At 46.7% G+C, this 25,069-nt stretch overlaps 3 protein-coding genes across 3 annotated transcripts; all 3 read right to left on the bottom strand.

Moving 5' to 3' along the window:
- Positions 1 to 6,738: 6,738 nt before the first annotated feature.
- F5891DRAFT_1151168 (MFS general substrate transporter) lies at positions 6,739 to 9,052 on the bottom strand (the record flags this gene model as incomplete). Its single annotated transcript, XM_041365144.1, has 11 exons — positions 6,739 to 6,984; positions 7,041 to 7,319; positions 7,371 to 7,511; positions 7,567 to 7,683; positions 7,734 to 8,114; positions 8,168 to 8,257; positions 8,313 to 8,357; positions 8,408 to 8,494; positions 8,547 to 8,750; positions 8,799 to 8,818; positions 8,870 to 9,052. 10 exons carry the CDS (start codon positions 9,050 to 9,052, stop codon positions 7,133 to 7,135), a joined length of 1,455 nt encoding a protein of 484 aa, XP_041221388.1. The 3' UTR covers positions 6,739 to 6,984; positions 7,041 to 7,132.
- A 2,119-nt stretch (positions 9,053 to 11,171) lies between these two features.
- On the bottom strand, positions 11,172 to 14,367 carry F5891DRAFT_1151167 (CHAT domain-containing protein; the record flags this gene model as incomplete). The annotated part of the gene is made up of 3 exons (XM_041365143.1): positions 11,172 to 12,102; positions 12,124 to 13,982; positions 14,127 to 14,367. 3 exons carry the CDS (start codon positions 14,365 to 14,367, stop codon positions 11,524 to 11,526), a joined length of 2,679 nt encoding a protein of 892 aa, XP_041221387.1. The 3' UTR covers positions 11,172 to 11,523.
- Positions 14,368 to 17,156: 2,789 nt separating this feature from the next.
- On the bottom strand, positions 17,157 to 18,705 carry F5891DRAFT_1175476 (uncharacterized protein; the record flags this gene model as incomplete). Its single annotated transcript, XM_041365716.1, has 12 exons — positions 17,157 to 17,286; positions 17,353 to 17,467; positions 17,532 to 17,642; positions 17,704 to 17,802; positions 17,860 to 17,905; positions 17,958 to 17,977; positions 18,087 to 18,119; positions 18,181 to 18,211; positions 18,270 to 18,301; positions 18,365 to 18,461; positions 18,525 to 18,557; positions 18,682 to 18,705. 12 exons carry the CDS (start codon positions 18,703 to 18,705, stop codon positions 17,157 to 17,159), a joined length of 771 nt encoding a protein of 256 aa, XP_041221386.1.
- Positions 18,706 to 25,069: the final 6,364 nt, after the last annotated feature.

Raw genomic sequence — 25,069 nt, 5'->3', positions numbered from 1 at the left:
CGAAGAATACCCTTTCCATGATACCAGATATCGACGGCGATTTCCGTTTCCTTTATGTGCGAGGATTGCTTCTATTTCATATTCTTCTTCTTCTTCGAGAATATCAGGTGGTGGTTCCAGGAAGTTCGGACCGTGTACGTTATTTTCGCGATAGGAGGATAGTTGCGAAGCGTGGAACGTAGGGTGGATCTTCCATTGCGGCGGTAACTGGAGTGTAAACGTGATAGCGGATAGTACAGCCGTGATAGTGAACGGGCCGTATCTCTTGGGTGCCAGTTTCCGGGATGGGAGCTTTAGTCTCAGATTGGCAGCGGACAGCCATACCTTATCTCCGACTTTCCATGGTTCGTACTTCTGTCCGAAGGATCTTTCCGCCATGCGTTGCATAGCAATGTTATGACAGGAGACGGCTTCTTCTCTTATCTTTTGAAGAATTCTGACTCGTTCCTCAGCAGCGGGAACGTCCGATTCCGGGAGTAAGTATGGGAGAGCTTTCGGCTCGTATCCCATCATGATAAAGAAAGGGGATGCATCTTTTGCGGAGTGTCTTCTATGATTGTGAACAAATTCTGCCATAGGGAGATGTTCCACCCATTCAGAAGGATTGTTCTGGCAATACATTCGAAGATACGTCTCGAGTTCCTGGTTCAACCGTTCGGTCTGTCCGTCGGTTTGTGGGTGGTAGGCAGTGGAGGGGGCTAAAGAATAATCTAGGAGTCGTGCAAGTTCGATCGAGAATCTGGATAAGAACTGTGGTCCACGATCGGAGATTACTTTGTCATGGAGACCAAATCTTTTGAAAACGTGTTTTAAAAATAGCTTTGCCACTCCTTCCGAGGTAATTGTTTTATGGCAAGGAGTAATGATCACCCCCTTACTAAGTCCGTGGTCTACCACGACCATGACACTATCAAAGCCAGATGAAACGGGGAGATCAGTAATGAGATCGACAGAGATCTGGGAAAAGGGGCGAGTAGCCATAGTACTGATAGGGTGTAGGGGAGGAGTTACAGGGTGAGTGTCCACCTTCATCTGTTGGCACGTAGCGCAGCCATCGACGTAATTGCGGATATAAGTGCCCATACTGGGCCACCAGGCTTCCCGCTTGACGAGTTCTTCGGTTTTAAAGCGTCCGGGATGTCCTGCAGAAGGGTGATCATGATGCTTCCGGAGTAACTGCGGTCGATGTGCGGGAGGGATATAAGCTCTATCTTTGTAGAACAGAATATCATCGGCGATACGCCAGTCGCTAAGCGATGATTTCATAGGAGGCAAACATAGGCCATTAAGGGCATCGTGCGCGGCAGAGAAGAGGGGGTCGTCAAGGGGTGCGGTGGAAGCAATAGCTGCTCGTAATTCATCATCGATTAGGCGGATAAACATGGAATCAGGAAGGAGGACGGCGTCAGCATTATCTCCCGATCCGTCGCCATGGTCCGGCCGGCGAGAAAGGGCATCCGGAACTGCTAATTTTGTACCGGGAACGTGATATAACTTTAAGTCGAAAGAAGTGAGGAGTAGTTGCCATCTGGCCTGTCTTCTAGATAGGCGTTCTGCTTTTGCGAAATAGAGGAGGTTCATATGATCAGTAAACACAATAACCGGTTGTGGATGTCCTTCGAGGTAGTGTCGCCAATGGGTGAGGGCGCGGATAATAGCCAACAGCTCGCGATCATGAATGGGGTAATTCCTTTCAGCAGGACTGAACGACTGCGATAGGTATGCACACGGGTGATAGACGCCATTAGTGTCAGTCTGCAGCAATACTCCTCCTGATGCGACAAGAGAAGCATCCGTAGCGATGGCGAATTGATGGTGGGGATCAGGGTTCTGAAGAACAGGGTGTGAAGTGAAGCATTCTTTTAGCTTCTCGAACGTTTGCTGGCACAGGGGCGTCCAAGAGAATGAGACATCCTTCTTCGTTAGGTCGATAAGGGGTCGAGCTATATCCGAGTAGTGGGAAACGAAGGTTCGGTAGAAGTTGCAAAAGCCCAAAAAAGATCGAACATCTTTTACCGTTTTAGGGGTGGGCCAGTCCTTGATTCCTGCCGTCTTTCCTTTATCCATTTCTACACTTCCTGGTTTGATAATCATTCCAAGGTATTCCACTTCTTCCGCATCGAACGTGCATTTCTCCGGTTTAACAAATAATTTTTCTTTTCGAAGTTTGTCAAGAATGATGCAGGTTCGTTGTTGGTGTTCAGTGGTTGTTTCGGAGAAGATGAGCATATCGTCCATGTAGATGACGAGCCATCCTTCGTTGAGTTCAACTCTGAACGTATCGTTCATATACGCTTGGAAAGTGGCGGGGGAATTGCATAATCCGAAGAACATGACCGTAGGTTCAAACAGTCCTTCTTCCGTGATGAATGCGGCTTTCCATCTGTCATCCGGATGAATCCGAATGTTATTGTATCCGGATCGAATATCAATTTTTGTGAATATTTTTGCGCCATGTAACCGTTCAACCAAAGATGATGGGAGTGGCAGGGGGTACGCGTTTTTGATAGTCTGGTCATTCAAGAAGCGGTAGTCCTGGCATGGTCTAAGTTCTCCGCTTTTCTTTCCTACAAAAAAGAATCCGCTTGCTTGAGGGGATTTAGATTTCGTGATGAACCCCTTGGCAAGGTTTTCTTCGATAAATCTTTTTACTGAGCTTCGTTCATTGTAGGAAAGGGGGTAAATTTTAGACGTCTTGGGAATAAATCCGGGCTTTGTTTCGATACGATGGTCGATACCGGGTCTCTCGGGGGGTAGTTCGTTCAAGCCGTTTTTTGCGAATACGTCAGAGAAATCATGGAGATACTTCGGTACCAATTCTTCAAAAGTTTTTTTCTTCTTCTCTTTTTCTTCAGAGGCGAACTCCTGTGCTTTGTTACTAAACTTGGAAGATTCTTCGACTTGTCGGAGATATTCTCCTTCGTCCGTAAGTTCGGTTAGGGAAGATGGTGACGTACTCCAAGCGTCTTCTTTTGTTTTGAACTTCTTAGTGAAGAAGGTTTTCTGTGGTCGAGAGGTTTGCTTGACATATTTTTCGATTTCGGCAGATTTTTCTGTTGCTGGAAGGGATACCGTTTGTTCGGTCCAGTCTATAGCGGGGTTCATAGCTCGAAGCCAGGGGATCCCTAGTAGGATCTGGTCCTTGTCTCCTAACTTGGTAATGTTGAATTTTCCTACCATCATCCTTTGGTCGATTTGGACGATTAGCGTGCAGTACCGTTCTACTGGTCCGCTGCTGAAGTAGCTTCCATCGGCGGTTTTAATGTAAAAAGGGTTTTCGAGTTTCTTGGTTCCAATGTTATGTTTCTTCACGAAGTTCTCGGAGATATAGGTTCCCGATGCTCCGGAGTCAATTACTGCGGTGGTTTCGACATTTTTCTGACGCATTCGGGATACGAGGGTTATGGGGATACGAAGTTCTTTCTTTTCACCAACTGTTCGTATTAGGCGTACAGGTTTTGCTGGAGATGCTATTGTCGATATAGGTCTCCTGTTTAAAAATCCTCATCAATTCTTCTAGCTTCTTCTTCTTCCTCTACCTTCCTCACTGCTGGGTAGGGGGCTTTCTTCTTCTGCGGACATTCCCGTGCCCGATGTCCGATCTGGTGACAGTTGAAACATTTTCCTGTCCTCATGTATTCTTGCTTGGCTTCGTCGGTGATCCGATCAATAACCATGGCATCCCTATCTCTGGCTGGGATATATCTTTGATCTCCGCGACCGTTCTTCTTCTGGATTTGTCGGGAAGGAAACCTGTTTCTCCGAGCTAGCAATCTTGCGTAGCAATTATCCAGATCGACTACCGCAGCGATGTAGTCATCGAGGTTCTTGGGTACCCCTCCCGCGTTGAACATTTTGGTTAGAAGTCCTCCGTTGAGGCCGTTTTCGAAATGATAGATCATCATGTGTTCTTCTTTGATCTTTGCTTGGGCAAGCAATCTTTTGAAGTCTGCAATGTACGTCTGCAGGCCTTCTGGGCCTTGTTTTAATTCCAGGAGTCGTGCCAATGCGGTCCCGGATGGGTCAATTGGTCCAAAGGCTTTGTCAAAGCTTTCGTTAAACTCTTTCAAGGTTCCATAGCCCTTCTTTTGTCCAGTTGAGTCGATGAATTGGGCTTCTGCGAGGAATTCTTCTTTCCATGACCTAGCATTTCCTTCGTTCATGAACGAGGAGATGAAGATCACTTTCTGAGTGTCGGTTTTATAGATTTCCGAGTTGATATCAATGTAAGCATTGCATGAGAGCATGAATGACTTGGACTTGTCTCTGTCGCCATCGAATGTAGGAGGATGGTTGATCTTGAATTCTGTTGTCTTGGATGAGGCCGACATGTTCAATGGCGGTACAGGAGTACCAAGGTTCAGGGCTTGGAAGGTAGGGGTGAGTGAAGTCAGGTTGTCGCCTTTTTCTTCGCCTGCACTAGCTGTCTTTGCTCAGTCAGGATCTTTCTGTTCTGGTTTCGAAGTTTCTTTGACACGTATGGATATAGGTGTCTTTCTGGACTTCAATCTTTTGTTACGAACTAGGATAGTTCTTTAACAACAAAGGCTCGACAGAGCGTTCACGTTATTGAGGTCTTTGTATAGCTCTTCAGATAAGAAGAGGTTCGTAGACTTTAGTCAAAGGAGTGCTTTGACAAAGAGATCGGTTCTGACGTCTTAAGATTGGTGGTCTTAAGAGAAGGAAGTTTTCAGGGTAAAACCTAGTAAGATTGAAGTGACGTTTCTAAGTAAAGTACACGTGCTTAAATAGGAAACTATATGCGCACGGACCAAGGCTACGGTGAGATAATAGTACAGAGGTTAAATGCGGAAGTAAGACCAAGAAAGGAAAGCTAAACTGCTAAGAACGTAAGGCATAATGGCAGATACGTGAGAAGTAAAGAAAGTAGGGCGATTGTAACACTAATAGGTCCGAGGTCCGGTATTTTCCTGGAGCATGTGAACCGGTCCAGACGCGTCCAGACCGGTTTGAACCTGATGTATTTTTATCCAACTTAGATTCTCAAACCGGCAACGAAGCCTCATGTTTTTGGTAAGGTTTTCTGTTTAAGCATTGTGCTTGCCCGTCGCTTTACTGTCTTCCCCCCCTTCTAGCCTACTTGCAGTAACTACATTGCCCTCATCCGTGTTCTTCTCTTGGTCTCTTCAGCAATGCGACTTATCAAGGTGCCGGTACGTTCACAACACGTTCACTGTTTGTCGTTGCTAACTTCTAATGCCATTTATTTCAGGACATACTGTCCGCACTTTTGATTCACCACACTGCTGTTCTGGCATTTGTTCACACTCCGGCGTTTTCTGGTGCGGAATGTTCGTGTATCAGGGCTTTATGGTGCGCAATCATTTTGAATTTAGTTACAATATACTTACTTGTTGTATAAGTTGGCCATTTTCACTCCCTGCTACCGCTACTGCTGCCACCATGTCCTCCGCACGTCGTGTTGATGGTTCGCTGAAAGATGCTAGCGAGATTGATTGGTACAATGATGCCGATGATGACACTCCGATGCTTCCTCCGAACGACACAACTACACGAAGGCCTCGTCAAGAACTTGAGGACTACCTAGATGCACCCCTTGAGGATGTCGACAACGTAGTGGGCTGGTGGGGGGTACGTCTTATTGTTTAATTTATGTTGTTTGCATACTAATATCATCAAAAAACTTTTCAAGCACCATTCTATCCAGTACCCGACCATCTCCCGCATCGCGAAGGATTACCTTGCCATCCAGGGATCCGCAGTTGCGTCCGAGCGTGCATTTTCAAGCGGCGGCATTACTGGGACCGCACGTCGCAGCTGTTTGCAGCCAGCAACATTCGAGGCTCTCCAGTTGCTCAAGAGCGCATACCGTCAAGGCCACATTTCTGCAACATCCCAGGCTGAGTTTGCTGCTCCTTACGATAACTGCGTTGTCATCGAGGAAGAGTTTTAGTAGTTATTCGTACTAGCAGGTTTTGTTCTCATTTTTTGTCAATTTTAATTTTTTTTGCAATTTAAACAACGGTTCGAGAGTTCGAACGTGTTCTGAACCTGAACTGAACCCTTCCGAACGCGTTCGAAGGCGTCCGGTCCAAGGTTCGGCCACCATGCCTGAACCTGACCAATGGTCAAGTTCAGGGTTCGCAGACATAGGGCCATGAACCTGACCGAACCGGACTTCGGAGGCACTAGCGCTGAGCAACTTCGACTACCTCGATCTCAGTGCAATGTCCGAGGATTGAACTAAGGTTGTTGTGCCATGTGCACCCGCGGATACCCATGTATTACTGATCTCACTTTGTACATTTTGATAGTCGTTCGTACATACTGACAGGCCATTCTGATCCAATATAATGTTGATTTTTGTGTATTTTGACAATGACCGACGAGTGAATTCGAACTAATTCATTAGTATTCAGAAGAAATCACTTGGAATTCGAACTAATTCGTTGAAACTATGACCGGACTTAAATAAAACAGTAAAACATGATTTCGCTGAAAATCAAAGGAAAACCAGGGATTTACTGGAAATTACCTCGATTTCGGGGGGAAGGCTTTCCCTGATGCTACCCCAACTTGAACAAGTTGATCTAACACTTCGCGTTCGTGACTCAGTACTCAACAGAGGCATAGACGACAACTTAATACCGATGTTTATGATTCATGCAAAACAAATTAAACAATAACATCAATCTGATAGATCGTAGGGCACACCAGGCACTCCAACGTGATGATGAAATACCATTCACCGTTGGACAGAACTCGAGAGGAGGGGGCTGACCCAGACGATAGCTTTACTCGGGCTGTCGTGATTCAGGTCAAGAAAACTGGGTCAACTACGGAGTAAGTACATAATTTGCTCCACCGACTCGACCATGTCAATTAATTCGACTCTGTTGATCGACAGGGAGATGACGACCCACTATCTGTCTTTGAATCGGGATCGGTCACATACATCACATACTCCTGGGTTCAACAGAACGGCCTTTGCTCCAACGGTATCTATCACATCAGTCATCAGTCGAATGAAAACTATGGTCCTCTTCACTACCACTGACCATTGTCCCTCGAATATCTCTACTTCACACAGACGAGAAGCCGTTAGCTTCATTCAGATAAAATTTAAATCCATAGACCACCAAGCCATCATTCAGAGAACGTAGCGGAATCCTTTTTCTTCGATCCCTTGCTCCTGCTCTTCTCTCTCCAGCTTCTCGTTCAATGTCTTCAGATGCTGTCTGAGAATCCAAGTCATCGTAATCACGATAACGTTACAAGCGATCACAATGGTATAAGAGTATCGATAGGTAGGGCCCCAATTAGTTGGCCAGACGTACCTGCCATCTATTTCATCAATGAAATTTTAAATAATCGATCAAACTACTCACGACCCTGAGATGCTGCCTAGTTGTTGAACTGCATTGATAAGCGAAAAACATACTGCACGCTTTGACGGCGGTCGCGCAAATGTGTTACTCTCCCACGTGGTCATCAAGACACTTGCTGAATTGGACTGCGCCAGGAGGAAGCTGTTGAGGAGGGCCACTATCAGCGAGACGTCCGAAATCAACATTATGTGCCTACAGAGAGATGTATCGGGCTGCAGTGTTCATGGTACATATCGAAATAAGGGATCCAATTATGCCAATGAGGTTCGAAATGCTCATGTGCAAGAACCTTTCTTGTGTTTTATCAGAGTGTCTGAGGAGGTCTTCAGACCAGTTCCTATATCGTTCGATATCCCAGCTTACCTGGTCCACACGAATGTGAAAATGGCAGCATATATCCAAGGAGGCGCAACGAGGAGCAGCGATGCCGTTGGGTTGTAGCCAAGTGTTGCAGTCAGAGTAGGGAAATAGCCAGTGAAGGATACCGCTATAATCTGAGCAATCAATAGTGTTGCGATCCACCACACCTTCCAGTCGCCGATGGCGAGGTAAAAGCCGTAACCGAAGCCACCGTTCTCAGTTTCTAACTGGTCTCCGACACCAGCATCCTCCTCCATACGCTTCAGTGCAAGCCGGCGCTCGTCGTCAGTAAGCCACTTTGTTGTCGTTGGAAAGTCCGGCAAAACAAAGACAGCAATTATCGCAACGGTGACAGTCAGGCTTCCTTCGATATAGAAAAGCCACCTCGTAAATGAAACTCAACAAAGTCCTTTGACGAATCAACTGGATTGAATTACCTCCACGCGGCTCGTGCACGGACGCCGTCCATGTTAGCAAGAATACCTGATGCGATGAGAGCTCCGAAGGCGTTACTGATCATGTTTCCGCTGTAATGGTGCTGTCAATGAATAGATACATCCACCAGCATAGTAGTACCCTTACCAAAAGAGGATGGCTAATCTGGAACCTATCTCTGTTCTCTTGTACCTGCACATTTAATTTCAGGACTTCGGCTGAATACTCGATGATTAACGAACCACTTCGAAATCAAGAACACGGCGCCGGGGAAAAAAGCTGCTTCTATGAAGCCAAGAAAGAATCGCGTTAGGAGCGCTCCAACGAAACTATTATGAGGAGTATGGTCGGTCATCTGTCAGACATCAAGATCGGTCATACTTTGTAGTAATTCCAGTCAGCGCCGATATGACTCCCCAAATTACCATACAAGCAGGCATATAAAGCGACGGCTTTTTGATGTAATTGAGAAACATATTAGAGGGAACCTGCATAATGATGTATCCGACATAGAGGATAGACAACAATGTCGCATATTGTGGACCCTCGAGATGGAGGTCGGTGGTGAGCTGTGTGCGTGCCGCACTTGATGTGTTGTGAATGATGCATCAGCTATTCATGACAAGGGCATACCTAGCATTGTTTCGATCGATCTAGTACACAAATGAGATATATATCAGGCGCCTTGACGGGAGGTTACTCACGAAATTGAGGATATAGATGAGGACCAGCATTGACATGTGCAGGTCGAGTTTCAATAACAACCTGCGCTCCAGCTGGTTTCGTGCCTCTATACCACCGAATTCTACATCGACATCGAGTTCTTTGTACTCGACATGCTCCTTCGAGGGCGAGATCGGTGCAGTGTCAGAAGGGTCAGGCGCCATGATGGGGTGATGATAGTGGGGTCTGAGGCCTGAGGGATGACCTCAACGGTTCGATGTGCCTTATAGATTGGAAACGCAAGCCAATTTCATATCGATTAGTCTGTTGGTACCTTGAGCTGATGCGCCTTGGGGGTGTACGTGCAGTACCGGACCGTCGTCATTAGTGATAGAAGCCTGAACAGATAAGAGCCATTGTCCCGCCCACACGGTCCGATTGGATTCCGTCTCGTAGAATCATAGGATACTCGACAACCAACCATTCCGTTCTATAAAGATATTTTTCAATGGAGTTAGAGCTAGCTGGGAGTCTAAAAGTCACGTACGCTACGCAGGGTTGCTGAAGCCGCTCAAGACTACTAGTAAGTGTTCGTGCCTAATCCCGCAGCTGCATCAGAGAAGAGTCCGTAACATGGTAGCCGTGGCGACTATAGGATGACATAATTCTGCTTCTGCTAAACATCGTCACTGGTCAGCGATGATCGGGCTAACCGTCAAACATATGTAGTGCAATGTTATGGGGAATGTGATATCTACCTGATTGCTTTTGGCTCGGTTAGGGTTTGGAGATGGAGCTCTAGAGAGCGAGCCTGTCTCAAGGTTAAACGTCAGCATGGCTACATCATCAACGCGTCATCGATGCATCATCTGACGCTGATTGGACACCGCGTGCAGTGTCTCGACGCATATTTAGAAGTACTGAGTATAATATTGAACGTTCACGTTCGAACGTTGAACGAGTTTTTTGCAGCGGAGTCAAGTTGCCTGCAGTTTCAAAATTTTCTTACTTAACCAGTTGCAAACAGCTCACCAATATCAAAGGCAGCAGTAAGTGAAAACATGACACTAACAGCTGGAGCACGAACTGTTCTCATCAGTTCTGTACCACAGACAGTGTCAAAGTAGCAATTGATTGCAATTAGCGGTATAAATTTGATGGGTTCAAAGAAGAATCAGATACAGAAACCAAAACTTGCAAGTCGTCAATCGATCGAAAGATCACGAACCAGAGAAACAACCTGTAGAGCACGCCCAAAATCATCGGCAGACCACAAAAACCAGAGAGGTTCACCGACAACGACTTCTCGCAATACAATACATCAATCATTGTTGTGAGATACAGCACCCTAAGATCAGTTTGAAGTCGTAAACGACAAAGCTGTTTCACGTCGTGACCAACAAAGATAAACATCAACAGCAGGGCGAGCGACCAACAGATAGTTAGTCCGTCGGCATCCGCCGGTTGATGAGTCACTCCACCAAATCTGAGATGATAACAACAACAGAAATTCCGTTTCTGAATTCAGCTCCAACTTATCTCAGATTATGCATTACCGTTAAAGCCCGGGGCCCTTTGGAGAGTCGGGGATTGCTGGCACATGTCTGGTTGATCAATCGATCACAAGATTCACAACTTGACCGGTTGACCACTACTTTGCGCATACCGTAGCAGCAGCATACCTTTGCATTTTGACAAGAATTCAACATCTCTCCAAATCCACCCAGGCGAACTAGTTACCGGTCCACGAACTTTCACTGGGTCAACTACGAGGTAAGCACATAATTTGCTCCACCGACTCGACCACGTCGAGAATCTGTTCATTGACAGGAAGATAACGACGCTATCTTTGAATCGCGATTGGTCGCATACATTCCCGGGTTCAACGGAACGTTCTTTGCTCCAGCGGTATCCATCAGATCAGTCATCAGCCAAATGAAGACCATGGTCCTCTTCACTACCACTAGTACTGAAGACATAAATGACAGGATGCGTACCCTCGCTCTTAATCTAATCTCGCCGTCTCGAATCTATCAATCTGGCATACTGACAGCCATTCCTGCACGCGCGCCAACCGCAGGGTGTTCCAGAAGGCCCGAGAGCAGCGACGGGCCATCAGTGAATGCCTCCATCGCGGAGAAACATCACCACTTCGTTGTAACGTTGACGGGACCCAGAGGTTAGGTTTGTCCATGAGTCGACTGAGGAGGTACTGGCGGATCTCCGAACCCTTCAACAAGTACGAGTAACTCCAATAATAAATTAGGAGTGCTGACCATGGCAAATAATTCTTGGATGTCGTTATATAATAAGTGCACGCCTTGGAAGACTCAACTTGGCACTAATGTCAAAGCGGATGTAGTAAGTAGTGCAGTGCGATAAGTCAAAGCAGCCATCCGGGTTGAAGAGACTGGTGACTTCGACGGGTGCACATGTTGAGTTGGATGGGCCCCGCTTCTAACTTGGCAGTGGTTGGTCGTGTGTACTCAAGCAGAAGATAAGTCTGCAAACGAGTCGAATAGTACATAGTAACTTTGATGAACACTCTAGTCGACAAAAATACAACAGCATACGAAAATGAGGTAGCTAGAACGCAAAAAAATATATCAGGCCTAATCAATTATACAACAGGATGAAAGGATCGCAAATCAACAACATGTGAATACGTGCCAGACGACAGCAATACGATGTAGAACTACACACCAATATGAACAAAAACCATCCTCTGCTCCAGCGGCACTGTCGTCTTCACAGCGTGCGTAGCACGGTTCAGTGCCCAGGCCGCCTTCGTACAGTCCATCACACCATCATCCTTCAAATCTGGGAACATATTCTCATAGAAGGCTTTGACGACGTGTTTTGCGACAGAGTCGTCGACCTGCCACAGCGTCCCGATGACGCTCTTGAACCCCGAAAACTGAAGACCAGCTGCGAGGTGAATCACATCGTCGGGTGTCTCCTCATCTCCGACGGCGGTATGACACGCTGATAAGAACGCGAACTCGGCGTGCGGAATATCTATCTCCATGATATCAAGCAGCGTCAGATCTTCGTCTCTCATGACAAAATGTGAATTGTAAGGCTGCTTTGGGTCCTGCTTGCCATGACAAGCTAGGTGCACCCAGGTGTTCTGCTGCAAAGCTTCGAGCGCACCTGCTCGTGTGGCTGCATCGTCAGATATATTAGTATGTCTGGCCGTTGCAGGGACGAGCTTATGGACAAGCTCGAGCTCGCTGTCGACAGCCAAGAGCGCCTTGCCTTTCCCTGCACCCGGCTGACCCTGTCAGATCGTCACGAAGGATGGAGTGACGCGCTTCTTCATCATCTGTCTAGATCTGACCAGAGCCGAAAGTGTGGGCGTGTAAGAGCAGATGTAGAGATCCTCCAGGCATTGCTCCCTAGAGCCATCTGGGTTCGTTCGAAACGGGTGAGCTGCGTGGAGAGGAATAGATGTGAAGGCTGCAGTTGGACACAGCCAGATTCGACAGTATTTTAGTTTCAGATCATGCCGGAGGACGTTGACGATGGGTAGCATGATCTCGTCCCATACTGTCCGCAAGAGGACTATCAGATCGTTTCGCGGCACTTGAGGGCTCAGGGCAGATGCGTGTCGTATCGCCCTGGCGACGCGGTCCTTGAGATTGGTCAGATCTGCCAGAGTGACAGATGGCAAGGGAACATGATGGGGGTCTCCTGACGTCGGGACGATGATGGCGCTGCGTGAGTATTGGCTCGCAATGAGGATGATGACCGGGCCCTGGCGCGCTGCCGCTTGCAGGTCTGCATACAGAGGTGGGAGCAGGAACCGCGAAAACACTGGAAGATCACGTATCTCAGCTACGGTAGCTTCCCATTGCCTTGTAAGTCTCCTATATTCTGTTGCTGCCCGATCAGCAGCAGCTCTGTCGGTCATTGTTGCAGAACTCTGTGCGGCATTGGAAACGAGCTTGCTCAGCTCCAAATAATTGCGCGCCAGTGCCGGATTTGCTGACTCGAGGTTTTCAACTGGAGTTCTGAGTCGAGATGCCAACGACCATTGCTGGCCATGACCCTGCTCTGCGAGTTCAACAGCGTGCCGTAGATAGCCATTGCGGATAGCACACGATGCTGCATCTACAGGCAGCGATCTGACACCATTGAAGGCAGCAGCAGCTTCTGAAGACCGTGTTGCCAAATGAGCATCCAGAAGCTCGAAAAATGTCGAGTAGGCTTCCAGCGCGGATCCATGACCATGCTGCTCCGCTGAAACGGTCCAATTAAGTGCGCTAATGATGCGGTCAGGGAACCCTTGAGTAGAATGTCTTGATGCGAGTCTGAAATTCTCCATCGCAAGAGACAAATCAGCAGGGTCGTGTAGAATCCGGTAACGAGACAAATAGGCCTCCTGCAGCCGCTTGTAGCTGAAGTGCCTGTGAGGGTGCAGTGAAGACAGAGTCGCCAATGATTCTTGGCAAAGAGTAACGGCTTCCTCAACATCTTCGTTCTCCCCAGTTTCCATAAAACGAGAGCAGAGCGCCGAGCTCAGATTGGAAAGAGTCGAATGATGCCCTGAATGGTCAAGCCGCTGTAACCGAAGGGATTCGCGATACCAATTAATGGCCTCGTTAAGATCCTCGCTGACATGCGATTTGTTGTATCTAGTTTTGAGCGCAAGGGCAAGGTTGTTAAGCGTGATGTCACGATGTGGATGCCCAGGTGGGCGCAACGTTAGGGTCTCGCGACGGAGGCTGATAGCTCGGGGCATGTCTTCAATATCACCACGTATCCTGAAACGGTGGACGAGGGCGCCACCTAGGTTGCCCAGTGAGTAAGCGCGAAATTCGTGCCCCACAGGGCGCAGGTGCAGTGCTTCTTCATACAAAGTGATGGCCTCATCGAGGCCATTAGGATTGTCTTGGTGCTTAAAGCGGGATATGAGTGAAAAGGCAAAGTTGTTCAGGTAGGTATCACGATCAGCATGTCCCGAGGGACACAGAGACACGGCTTCGCGACCAAGCTGTATGCTCATGTCAAGGTCATCGATGCTGACGTGCTGATCAAAGCGTGCTTTAACTGCTCGTGCAAGCTCGTCGAGGGTTCTGGGGCGAAGCCGATGATCCAGAGGACAGAGCTCGAGCACGAGTCTTCGAAGGTGGACGCCTTCATCGGATCCGTCTGTTAGAAGATCGTTGCATTCGTCAATCACATAATCAACACCATTTTCCCCTGCCGCGATGCTACGAAGATACGTGCCCTCTGGACAGAGAGGCAGTAGCTCATGATAGAGTTGGGCAGCTTCGCGGATGTTGCCAGCAGTACCTTTCTTGTCGTGACGCAAATTCAGCGCTTCTGTGAGATTATATAGGGATAAGGGATGATCGGGATGGTGCTGCGGACGCAATGCAAGGGCGTAGCGAAAGAGGGAAGTGGTAGTATCAACCTCTTGAAGATCGTTTCGGATGTAGCCTTGAAGGCGAACCCACGCGAGGTTGGTGAGAGCCGTTGCGCGGTCTGGATGGCCGACCAGACACTGGTTCAGAACCAGCTGAAAATGCTCCATAGCATCGGTCAAGTGAGAGACATTCTTGCTTTTCATGTATGAGGCAAATTGTGCATGGCCCGCATCTGCGTCTCGAGCAATCTCGCAGTCTAGGAGGGACTATAGTTGGCGTTCCGTCAACAAAGCTAACAGGACAGAGTCTGGGGTCGCTCACATCAAACAGTGCGCCGTTTTGATCGTCGCAAGCATGTACAACAGCAACCTTCAGTGCGATAGAAGGTTGGGTACCGTGCACGGCTGGCAAAGATAGATCTACGAGATGTTAGCATATGTGCATGAATGAGAAGCGAATGACTCACCAAATGGGTGATCTCCATGATCGAGTAGCTCATGCCACGACATTTGAAGTTCCCCGATGACCTCTCCACCGCCTAGCATTCGACCAAGCTCATGGGATGCCTTGATCTCTATTGACAATCCAGGCGACGCATTTGATGGTCTATAAACCAATGATCAGTTCTCGTATCACGTCAGAAGATCTCCATGGACTTTACAGAGTGACAGTATCCCCCCACGCTACAGATTTATCAGATGATAGGACACTGATGGCCGATTTCCAGCGTCTCCTCGAGTCGACATTGATGGAAACGTAAATGCCAGCGGGAATGCGCAAGAGGGGACTTGAAGATTCTTTCCGCTGATGACTGTAGATACTAGAGTGTTAGGATCACGAAAGAGATACGAAGATGATATGGAGAGACTCGCCTTCAAGTCTGATATATTGGCTTTCTGAGCTACCTGGCATGATGTTGCGATGGAGCAAAATTATGAGGATCGATGATGAGTAGAGTGATGGACGGGATGAATGGGAAGGGAAGATGGGAGTGATGATATGGGGACTGCGGATAGAATTCGGCTGAGTGGGAGATTGAGCGCTAGAGTTCAGGTCGTGTATTTCCATATTGTCGGTGGATGTTCGGCACGATAGACGCTGGTATGATCGCACAAGCGCTGGGAATGGAGATCACCGACCAGGATTAGCAGAATATCTGTGCTAAAGTAAAGAATGGCATGACCAGTTTGCGGCGAAAGTGGCCTGCCAACGTTGAAAGGGACATGCGAGTCTCAGAGTGATTGCTGCTCCTGGACTTGTATCGTACTACTCAGTTAGCACGCAAAGGCAAAATGTAGAAGTGAGTATATTTCGTGAGGTAATGACAGAGGCAAAAAATGTCTATCCCGCTGAAAACGGCGCGCAAAGACAAGATGAATGATTACATACTACTGGTCCAATTGAGCTGACGGTGCCATGGGGAAGGATGATCTTGCCTGCAGCGACTCGCGAGGAATAAGAAAGAATAAGGCGAGAATGCAACCAACTATATCCTCGTTCGGTGATTGATGATTGACGAACGAAATATTGAGAACGCTGTGACCGCTACCGGATTCACTCACCGCCGATCGAGAGATAACAAACTGAACCCTGCGGAAAAGGAATATCCATTATAGGTGGCACTGCATGAATAGGTTGGCAGGTCCATAGTGTAGGGAAGCCTTGAAGGGACAGAACCATACCTCGGCCAAGGACATGGTTATTGAAATTAGTACGACTTGAGGCTGCAAAATGGCAGAGGTTACAGGAGCTGACCATTGCAGTAAACGTCTGAATGTGGAGCTTCGACGAGAGGGAGGGGTTGTATTGGAGGCAAGGGTGGTGTCGATTGAACAAAGTGCAGAGTGACTGTCGAGTCAATGGTGAAAGAAACAGCATGAAAAGGGAATCACCGGATATGAAGCGCATCTCGTAGGAGATGGACGTGGACTGTAATGATGTGAATAAAGGAGGTGGTGCGGACAGCTACTTTACTAAGCGTGAATCGTCGTGCACTACGTCCACCTTGAACTGCATCAAGTACGAACAGATGAATTATGATTATATTCGGACTCCATAGCTAGAGAGCAGAGGTACAAGGAATTCGAACTTGGGTGTCGACCATAAAAACCGAATTGCAACGTGCCGGCGGCATCCCGTTCTCACGGTGTTTCTTATGGTGCACGTCACTTAGCGTTTACATTAGGTAATCGTAAATTTTCGCAGATAAACAGACTTAGTCGCCACTACTTTTGTGCAGGCGCCAAATTGAGGCCAAAAAGTCGCAACCCTAACCCCTAGTCCAAATTAGGCTGGAGTGGGAGGAGCAGCTTCGATATTAGTGTAGCTGCAGTCAAGTTACAGCTATGCATTGCACGGAATACCTAGTGATCGTGAATGTAAATAATATATCAGCTATTCCTTGTTACAGGGACCATCCATAATGGCCAGAAAAGCCAAAAAAACTTCAGTTGCATCAAATTTTTCAGTGGATGGAGGTGTACAGGTCAGGACTTATCACCTGAGATGCTCAGTTACAGGTCAAACAATTCAGCTCTACACACTATAAATCACACAGACGAGTTCCTGAAACAGTAGCAAGGGTCTTTGATCATGTATAGCCACATTTTGTAGGGATGTGCCAAATTGACCTTGGAAGGAAAAAAAACTCCCTCAAATTTGAATATTATCAAAATCCATCTGGAGGTTTTGTTCTTTAGGCAAAAACAAGCATTTTTGCCAGAGGGATAAAAAATTGGGTGAAATTTTGAGGTGCTAAAAATGTTGCACAAAAGTAGTGGTGACTAAGTGACGTGCACCATAGCAATTTCCTTCAGTTCCCTTGCATATGATCTTTCAGAATTTCAGACCCGGCTTATGGCAATCATTCTATAAATGATAGCATCTTGTAATTTAAAAGAGTCCAAAAGAGACTACACGGACCACCAACAACACCGAATAAGTCACACATGAGACGTTACACCGTACGGTCTGCAGGTAACATGTCGGACATGGAAATACATAGGGCTTCGGGGTCGTTCACATGCCAGTTAGTCATGCCAGAGATGGAGGTGCATGCATGTGGTGAGTATTGCAAGGATAAAGACCTGAAAACTATAGGGTTTGGGGGGTGTTGTAAGTAGAAATTCGCAACAGAAGTTGGAAGTGCATACTGTTCGAGGAAGTTTGCGGTCTGGGCGTGCAGAACATTGATGGTGTAATCATGTTGAAGGGTATATGGTTCACTCACAACATAGGAAAACAGCACTGGGGTGAGGTCGTTCATGGCTGAGAGGACTTTTGGAACAACAATCATTGATAAGCACATAAACATATCCAAACCCTGACTCACACAAACTGCATGTGTAGTAAAACATATTGTGTTGCACCAGGATGGCGCCCAGAGGGCCCCTGGCTGTCCGCCAGCTCTGTATGACACATATGAGTGCGAGGAAGAACAATCCTGGGGAGAGCGCTGGTCAGTGCATGTCTGTAATGTATGTGTCCAGTTCCGGGCGACATACCTAGTGCAAACACAAATGAGGGAAGAAATGGCATGGAGAAATGAATAATGTGCATGTTCCAGGAGCAGCCTACAGTTCCTGAGATCGTGCTAGTTGTAGCTGTGAAAGTGGAGTGAACATGGGTGAATAGTAGTGGGTGAAGGTGAGAGTACAAACCATCAGAGGTTGCAAACCAAAAGCCGATGAATGATACAGTGATAGCCTGAGTGATTCATCAACAATGCAAGGTGTAGTCAAGGTGGCATGTGACTCACAAAGAGGGTGAACAGCATGGCTATGAGTACAATTCAATTTTTGTTCCAAAGCACGTATGTTCTGAGTATAAAAATACCTGAATGAATCAGATAACAAGCACATGCCTGTCGGAGGGGAAAGGGAGATACATTCAGAGAAAGTGAGTGATACCACCCCAAGACCTGTCAGAGGAAAGAGCAGAGCTCAGCCAGGAACCGCAGGCAACATATACCGTGCACGCACATGAGTAAATATTCATCAACATCCAGCATTTCTGGCGAATTCACGCAGTCAGTGTCATTCATCAGCGGGCAAGTCTGCTACATGCTCACAGCATCAGCATCCTTGTTTGGGGCGAAGATCACTGAAAAATGACATGTCAGTTTATTATCGTTGGGATGTGTGGTACTGCTTGAAATCAACGCACTATATAGGTCTGCAGTGACGAGGGAAAAGGGGACGTATCGTGCAATGATATAAAGAGCTTTGACCTTAGTCCAACGCAACTGAAGCAGAAATGTCCACTTTGAACAGCATGGTATCAGTACTCAAAGCGAGGCGCATAGCGGGACAAGTGCATGACTTACCTCTTCGTGAAATGAACTAATGTAATCATAGGTCTGTATAAACAGGATCAACAGCAGATGGGAATGGATTGGGACAAGCCTACCCAAATTGTAACCAGCATAACTGAATTGTTAAATTAGAACGAAGGGAGGGAGAAGCAGTTCAGACCGCACGCACCAATGTATACTGGTGGTCGGGCATGATGAGTATCTGTTAATATCTTGCCTTCGTATTATGACATACTGCCAAGTAATGCAAATTCCAGGCCATTGTGACTTGGATATCGTCAGCCAAAGGCTCCATCTACTCTCGTTCGAGTGGCAAAATAGGTTTTGTGCATACATGATACAGCTTTTCTTATCTCTTGTGAATGAGCCTGAGAACATGGCCATTAGTTAGACCTAGTCCTATATATGATTAGATTTAATGGACACAAAGTTGATTTGGACGCTGGCATGTGCCCATTGTGTCGGTCCTTGATTCCTGTTTTTGAAGTTTGAAACACCATCAGTCCTTGAAGAACACAGCCACCTTGGAGGGACTCACGTTTATACAGGCTTTGATCTACCCGGCCGTTTCCAATGTACACTTCTTTCGCAGATAGCTTTGATACATGGGTGATCATGATATGAAAGCAGACTGAAAGAGCCCAATTAACAGCTGATGTTGGCAATATTGAAGGAAGTTGACACCCAGATCTATACCTGATTTGTATTAAACCACCTCAATGAAGTCGCGCATATGTGCATTGGCATCGTCCACTACCTAGTATGAGACTTCTTCAGGTTTCTGACAACTTGAAAGCTTTATGGTATCAAACCATATGCATATCCCTTGTTATCGGTTCATTAGGAGGATGGATATATTAGCGCACCCTTGATCTTGAGAAGTCTGGCATGATGTCGACGAAACACATCAGCAAAACCCTCCTGGGCTAAATATACATGATTATCAAAAATTATTCGCTAATTTCTCATAATTTCTCAAAAAACATCTGGTTAGAAGGATTGTATGGATTATGTTACCCCAAATAACTTTGACAGGATTGGTTACAATCATTAGTTATTTGACAAATTTGTCATGCATTTGAGAGACCATCCATTCAAACTTAGAAGAGCATCATTCACAAATATAAACACCATCAGACAACATTACACAAAAGAATTAGTTTTTTTATTTAGAAAATGGTATGTAAAGTAGCAACACAGCTAGTAATGACCAACATGGACACTTGTAGAATATAGACACAAAAGTAATTACTGTATAGCTACAATTGACCGCAAATACCTAATCCCTGGCTTAGATAAAGCAAAGCCGTACCTGTTGCAGCAAGAATGAGTGTGGACAAGCACATACAGGTGTGAATGTGTGGATGAGCATAAGCTAATAAAGCTACATTAGTAAGACGCGCGAGTGGATTTATAGAAAGGACATACAGTGACCCCTGGAAGGAGGATCAACACACTGCGAATGGCAGACAACAACAATGATCAGCATGGTTCGAGCTCGAAGGAGAATCAACACACTCACCCGCTGTGAACAGCAGACAACGAGTTGGATCAGTGTGGCAGTTGGGTGGTTGCTTGAATGATGATCGACGCACTCACTACCTGCGAATGGCACACAATGACTTGGATCAGCGTGGCTCTGGCTGGAACAAGGACCGACACACTCACTTCAAACGGATCCAAGTAAAGTTGATATGAACTTGATACCTATTTTGTAGTTGCAAATGTTGAATAGAACTTTTTAAAAAACCTAAGACATACCTATCAGCTTGATGATTGAGGCTGATGATGTTGAACATTGAGGCATGAGGGATCGATGTCAGAAGTTCAAAAAGTTTCCAAATCAAAGTCATGTGAGCCAAACAAATACACGCAAATGGTTCAATATCAACAAACAGTCACATGAGCGAAACAAATATGTGCAAATGATGAACTTCAACGAAACTTTACTCAGTTGTTCGCCGCTTGTTCTAGTCAGTAGTAGGTGCGCATGTTTTTTTTCTTGTTTACTACTATCTTTAACCTTGCAGTGTGCTACTATGACCACCACTTGCGCCCTACACTACATCCTACCCTCCATCTTGTGCTTCCTGTCTCGGCCCTCTTTCCACTCTTCTGGCGCTCTCCAGTGTCCTCCGCACACGTTCGAGCCACGTCAGCATTCGCTGATGTGCGCCGGGCATGTGCGCTAAGCACTGGTGGCTGCTGGGATTGGGTGGGGCGTCCCACTGTTCTGAATGATTGTAACGATTTTTGATTGAATTTGTATTTAGATAGATATACCTCTTGTATATTCAAGTAATTCTTGACATTTTGTGATATTTGAATCCCACATTATCATCTTCTAGCTATTGCGAAGACTTGGTTACAAATGATCTCAAAGGTGCGTGATTCAGTGCCGGCCATCTGATTGTTACGCTGCTCACTGACCCGTTAGGTTTCAGTGTGGGTCAAGTCTGAGTTATATTCTCCTTGCCCCCAAAGTCTTTACAATTTCTCTTTCCACCCACTGTCAACATTCCTCCTCACCTTGCATATATCGAATGGTTCACTCCCTTCCCACCTGCTCTGGACTGAAACAATGGACTTTATAAACTGTCAAGATTGATGCGAGGTAGTGACAGAGTGGCTAGTATTGTGCCAGTGGGGTGATATCGTGCGCAGTATCCACCTTATACCGAAGTTTGGAGACTTGGCTCCACGAGAATGGACGAGTGAGACTGTTCTTGAGGACTGTAACACATTTTGGGTCAACTCATACATTGATAGACATATTTTTTCAATATTCAGATAATCCTTACTAATTCTCTTCTGTTGTGAAACAATTTCATATTGCTGCTATGTTGTTATCAACTTTGTTTCTAAACATGAGTAATTAGGAAAAATTATACGAACTTTCAAGATTACATGAAATTTAGCCCTGGAGGGATTTGCTGATGCAACTGTGCATGTTGCTAGAAAAGAAGACTGGGGTGACCTCCGATCAAACTCACAATAAAGAACCTTGGTGGAGAGGCGCAGCCTCGACACTTGGTCTGAATAAGATGTGAAAACCTGAAAGCTACTCTACAAGTGGTGCTACTCTTAAGTGCCTTCTAAAGGCTCCGAACCGGCCAAACCTACTGACTCCCCAAACCGGAAGTGCTCCTGAGGCACATGCACTCTACTACAAATACCCCCCACAAAAATGCGACGTCCCCGGAGTCGCATCGTCCAAGGAGAAAGGAAAAAGAAAGGAAAAAATCTGCATATTCGGCCGTATCTTTCTCACTCTTCCGCTTCTCATCCTCTCTGTCTTTTTACATCTATTCTTTTGTTCCAGCTTCTTCCTCTTCGCTTCGCGTCTCATTTCCTTCCCTTTCTTTCTCCATCTCATCTAGCAGTGTGCCCGTGCACGGCAGGAACAGTCTAAGTCTTCTCGCGTGGAACCACCCCGCCATTGGAAATCCTTCAAGAGTTTCTAGTGCGTATGAATTCGTTCACTGAGAGGTTACTCGGCAAGGGGCGGACCAACGTGGTATGATCTTTCTTGATGACTTGTAGTTGCCATCAACGTCGCTCGCATATACTTGTATGAGTTGGCCTGGGTGAAAGACAACATGTCCTGTTGACGATGCGAGGACTCGTTTGTCGAACACTGCTTTACGTTTGAGTGAATCTGCGACGTGGTTGGCCAAGGCATCTAGCCATTGTTGCGCTACGTACAGAGTGGACGTGTACGTCTGCTGTGGAGAGTTGGTTAGAAGTGGCTGGAAGAGGTGTGCATGGCGTGTCGACGACTAGGCCAAGTAGGAGTTCTCTTGGCGAGAATTGGTAGGCTGGTAGGACCCTCCCATTGAGATGTTCAATGGCCTGGTCAAAGTGGTCAGACCAGGCCGCAGGTATGGTCTGCGGGTCAACGTTGACATAGTTATCTTCTCCCAACTGGGGGGCACACATGTACTTGAGCTGTGCCAATAAGATCTTGTTGGTGCCTTCTACGAGCCCATTGACCCATGGAGCATAGGCTGCCATGACATGACTTTTGACTTCATGTGCATCGCACCATGTCTTCACATCCATGTTATCGAAATGCTTTCCTCCATCTGTCATCAATACCTCCGGTTGTCTGAAGTCGTGTCGTATTTTCTTGAGTCCTGCCAACATTGTCTTTGCAGTGCTGTGTACCTTGAGTTTGAATCCCCAAACATATTGTGAGTATGTATCAATGATGAGAAGAACATTGTGAAATCCTCCCTTTGCTCTGGGAATGGCTAAGTAGTCCGCGACAAATAGTTCAAATGGGTGCCTTCATACGATAGGTTTGAGGAGAGAGTTGATGTGTGCTGCACTGAATCCCTTGCACTGTGTGCAATCTACGATGGCGGTGCTTATGGATCAGTCCAATCGAGGGCTGTATATGCGATCAATCAGCTGTAGCTTCACTAAGTCTCTCCCCCAATGCCCTTTTGTCGAGTGCTCTATCCTTGCCAGTTCCATAGCTTCCTCCTGCGTGACGCATTCTAACTTGCCATGTACTTGTGTTGACGAGTCATTGGGTACCCACCAAAGTTTACCCTTGGAGATGAAGAAGTGTTGTGCTCGATGACGAGCACGCCTTTTCTCCTTGACTGTCTTCTCTGAGTCTAAGTCCTGAATCGCGTCGACAATTTCTAAAAACAAAGGTTCATTAGCAAAGCGTGATCATAAGGCGTCCACATTCGTGGTTGATACTTGAGTACTAGATCCTACTGCAAACAAATCTTGCATGATTCCTCATGCTTCTTCCCAATCTTCACTAACTGTCCATCCACTGCCATCTCCTTTGATTCGTTCCCTTGTCATGAATCCGCGACTCAGTCCATCAGCCACTGTGTTTGATGTTCCTGCTCGGTGTCGAACATCAGTTATATGGTATGCAAGGATTCTGTCCCTCCAACGTGTGTGTACCATGTTAAGTTTTGGACTGAGTAGCGTGTCCCATAGGGCTTGGCAATCTGTTTCTATTTCCACTGGTGCACCCCAGATAATGTCTGAAAATTGATCTAGAGCGTACTTCAGTGCAGCGAACTCAAGTATAAATGGCTTGTACTTCTCTTCGGTAGGTGATGTGCGTTTTGACGCATATGCTATTGGGTGAATGGATGTGACTACTTTCCCTGATGTTAGAGTGGAGGTGTGTTTCTGGGCCAGTATGGTGCCAAATCCATCTTGAGACCATCTGTGGTCACGATGAACGGTGTCCCGTCGAATCTTGGTCCCTTGAGTACTGGTTCTGACACTAGTGCCTTCTTGAGGTCCATAAACACTTCTGTGTGATGAGGTCCCCAGTGCGGTCGTAGCTGTGTATGATGTAAGTGTTGTCTGTACTTGTACCTACCGACATGTTGGCCTCCCGGAGGGGTGCCCAGCTTCCTAATTAAGTCCGTTAACGGGGCCGCTCGTCTTGCATAGTCCTTCAATAATGATCTGAAATACCCTGTTAAACCTAGAAACTGCATTAGATCATGAACAGTGTTGGGGACTGCCCAGTCTACTACTGCTGAAATTTTGGTTAAGTCGGGTTTGGTATCTTCACGTCCTACTTGTGCTCCTGCAAAAATAACTTCTGTCATAAACAGTTGCATCTTTGAGGGAGATAGTGACAGGCGCATGTCTCATATACGCTCGAAGAATGTTCGTAGGCATGATAGTTTTTCTTCGAAAACATCTCCTGCCATTCCAGTGTTGTCAACATACAATTCGAAGAGCAAACCAATTAAGTCGTGGAGAGCGATAGCAGCCATGTCTCCGAAGTTTGTCGGTGCTCCTGTCAGTCCAAAAGGCATACAACAATAACAGTCGTATCCTTGGCCTTCCGTGTAGAAAGCTAGGTAAGGTTGAGAGTCTGGATTGACTGGAATAGCATAAAATCCAGCTGCGAAGTCTATGATACTTATCCACCTGTGCCCACTCAGCCGTTGCTGTTTAGTCCGTATGTCTCCTTGCGGAACAGGTGGGACTTGACTGGCTTGATTTACCTCTGAGAAGTTTTGGCATATCTGCCACTTTGAGGTCGATTTCTTTATTTTAGCGTTGTTATCGAGTGGAGGACGTGGCAGGAGATTGTCTCGCGTTGGTAGTCGGTGGGCACTGCATTGTTCGTTGATCCGATGTAGGAGTTCTTCTATTGGTAGTCCTTCTGAGCCATGAGCCTTTTGGGCTAGTACTGTCAGACTTGCTGCCCTGACATCCTCTGGTTCGATTCTTTGGATGATGCCTGCCTTCTCGAGTTCGTTGAGACGCTCGTACAGGAACTCCCTTTGAGGCGGCGTTAATGGTCGCTGGTTAACTTTGGTCTTGAATTTGGTTCCTTCCGGGAAATGCAGCTTGAACATTTTGAAGTCGACCGGATAGACCTTGCTGACACTGAGAGCAAACATGTCAGCAAATTCCTCGCAGAGATCACGTACCTGCGTCTTCTGATTTGGTGAGAGATCATCGCCTATCTTTATTACTCGCATGATTTCTGCTACGTGTGCTGGATTGAACAGATTGGTGTGTCTTGAGTAGATGCTGGGTGCAGCTGTGGTTGTCGG

Source organism: Suillus fuscotomentosus (genome assembly GCF_016647785.1).
Source record: "Suillus fuscotomentosus strain FC203 chromosome Unknown F5891scaffold_62, whole genome shotgun sequence".
Taxonomy (NCBI): Eukaryota; Fungi; Basidiomycota; class Agaricomycetes; order Boletales; family Suillaceae; genus Suillus; species Suillus fuscotomentosus.
This window is presented reverse-complemented; position numbering and strand designations above follow the sequence as displayed.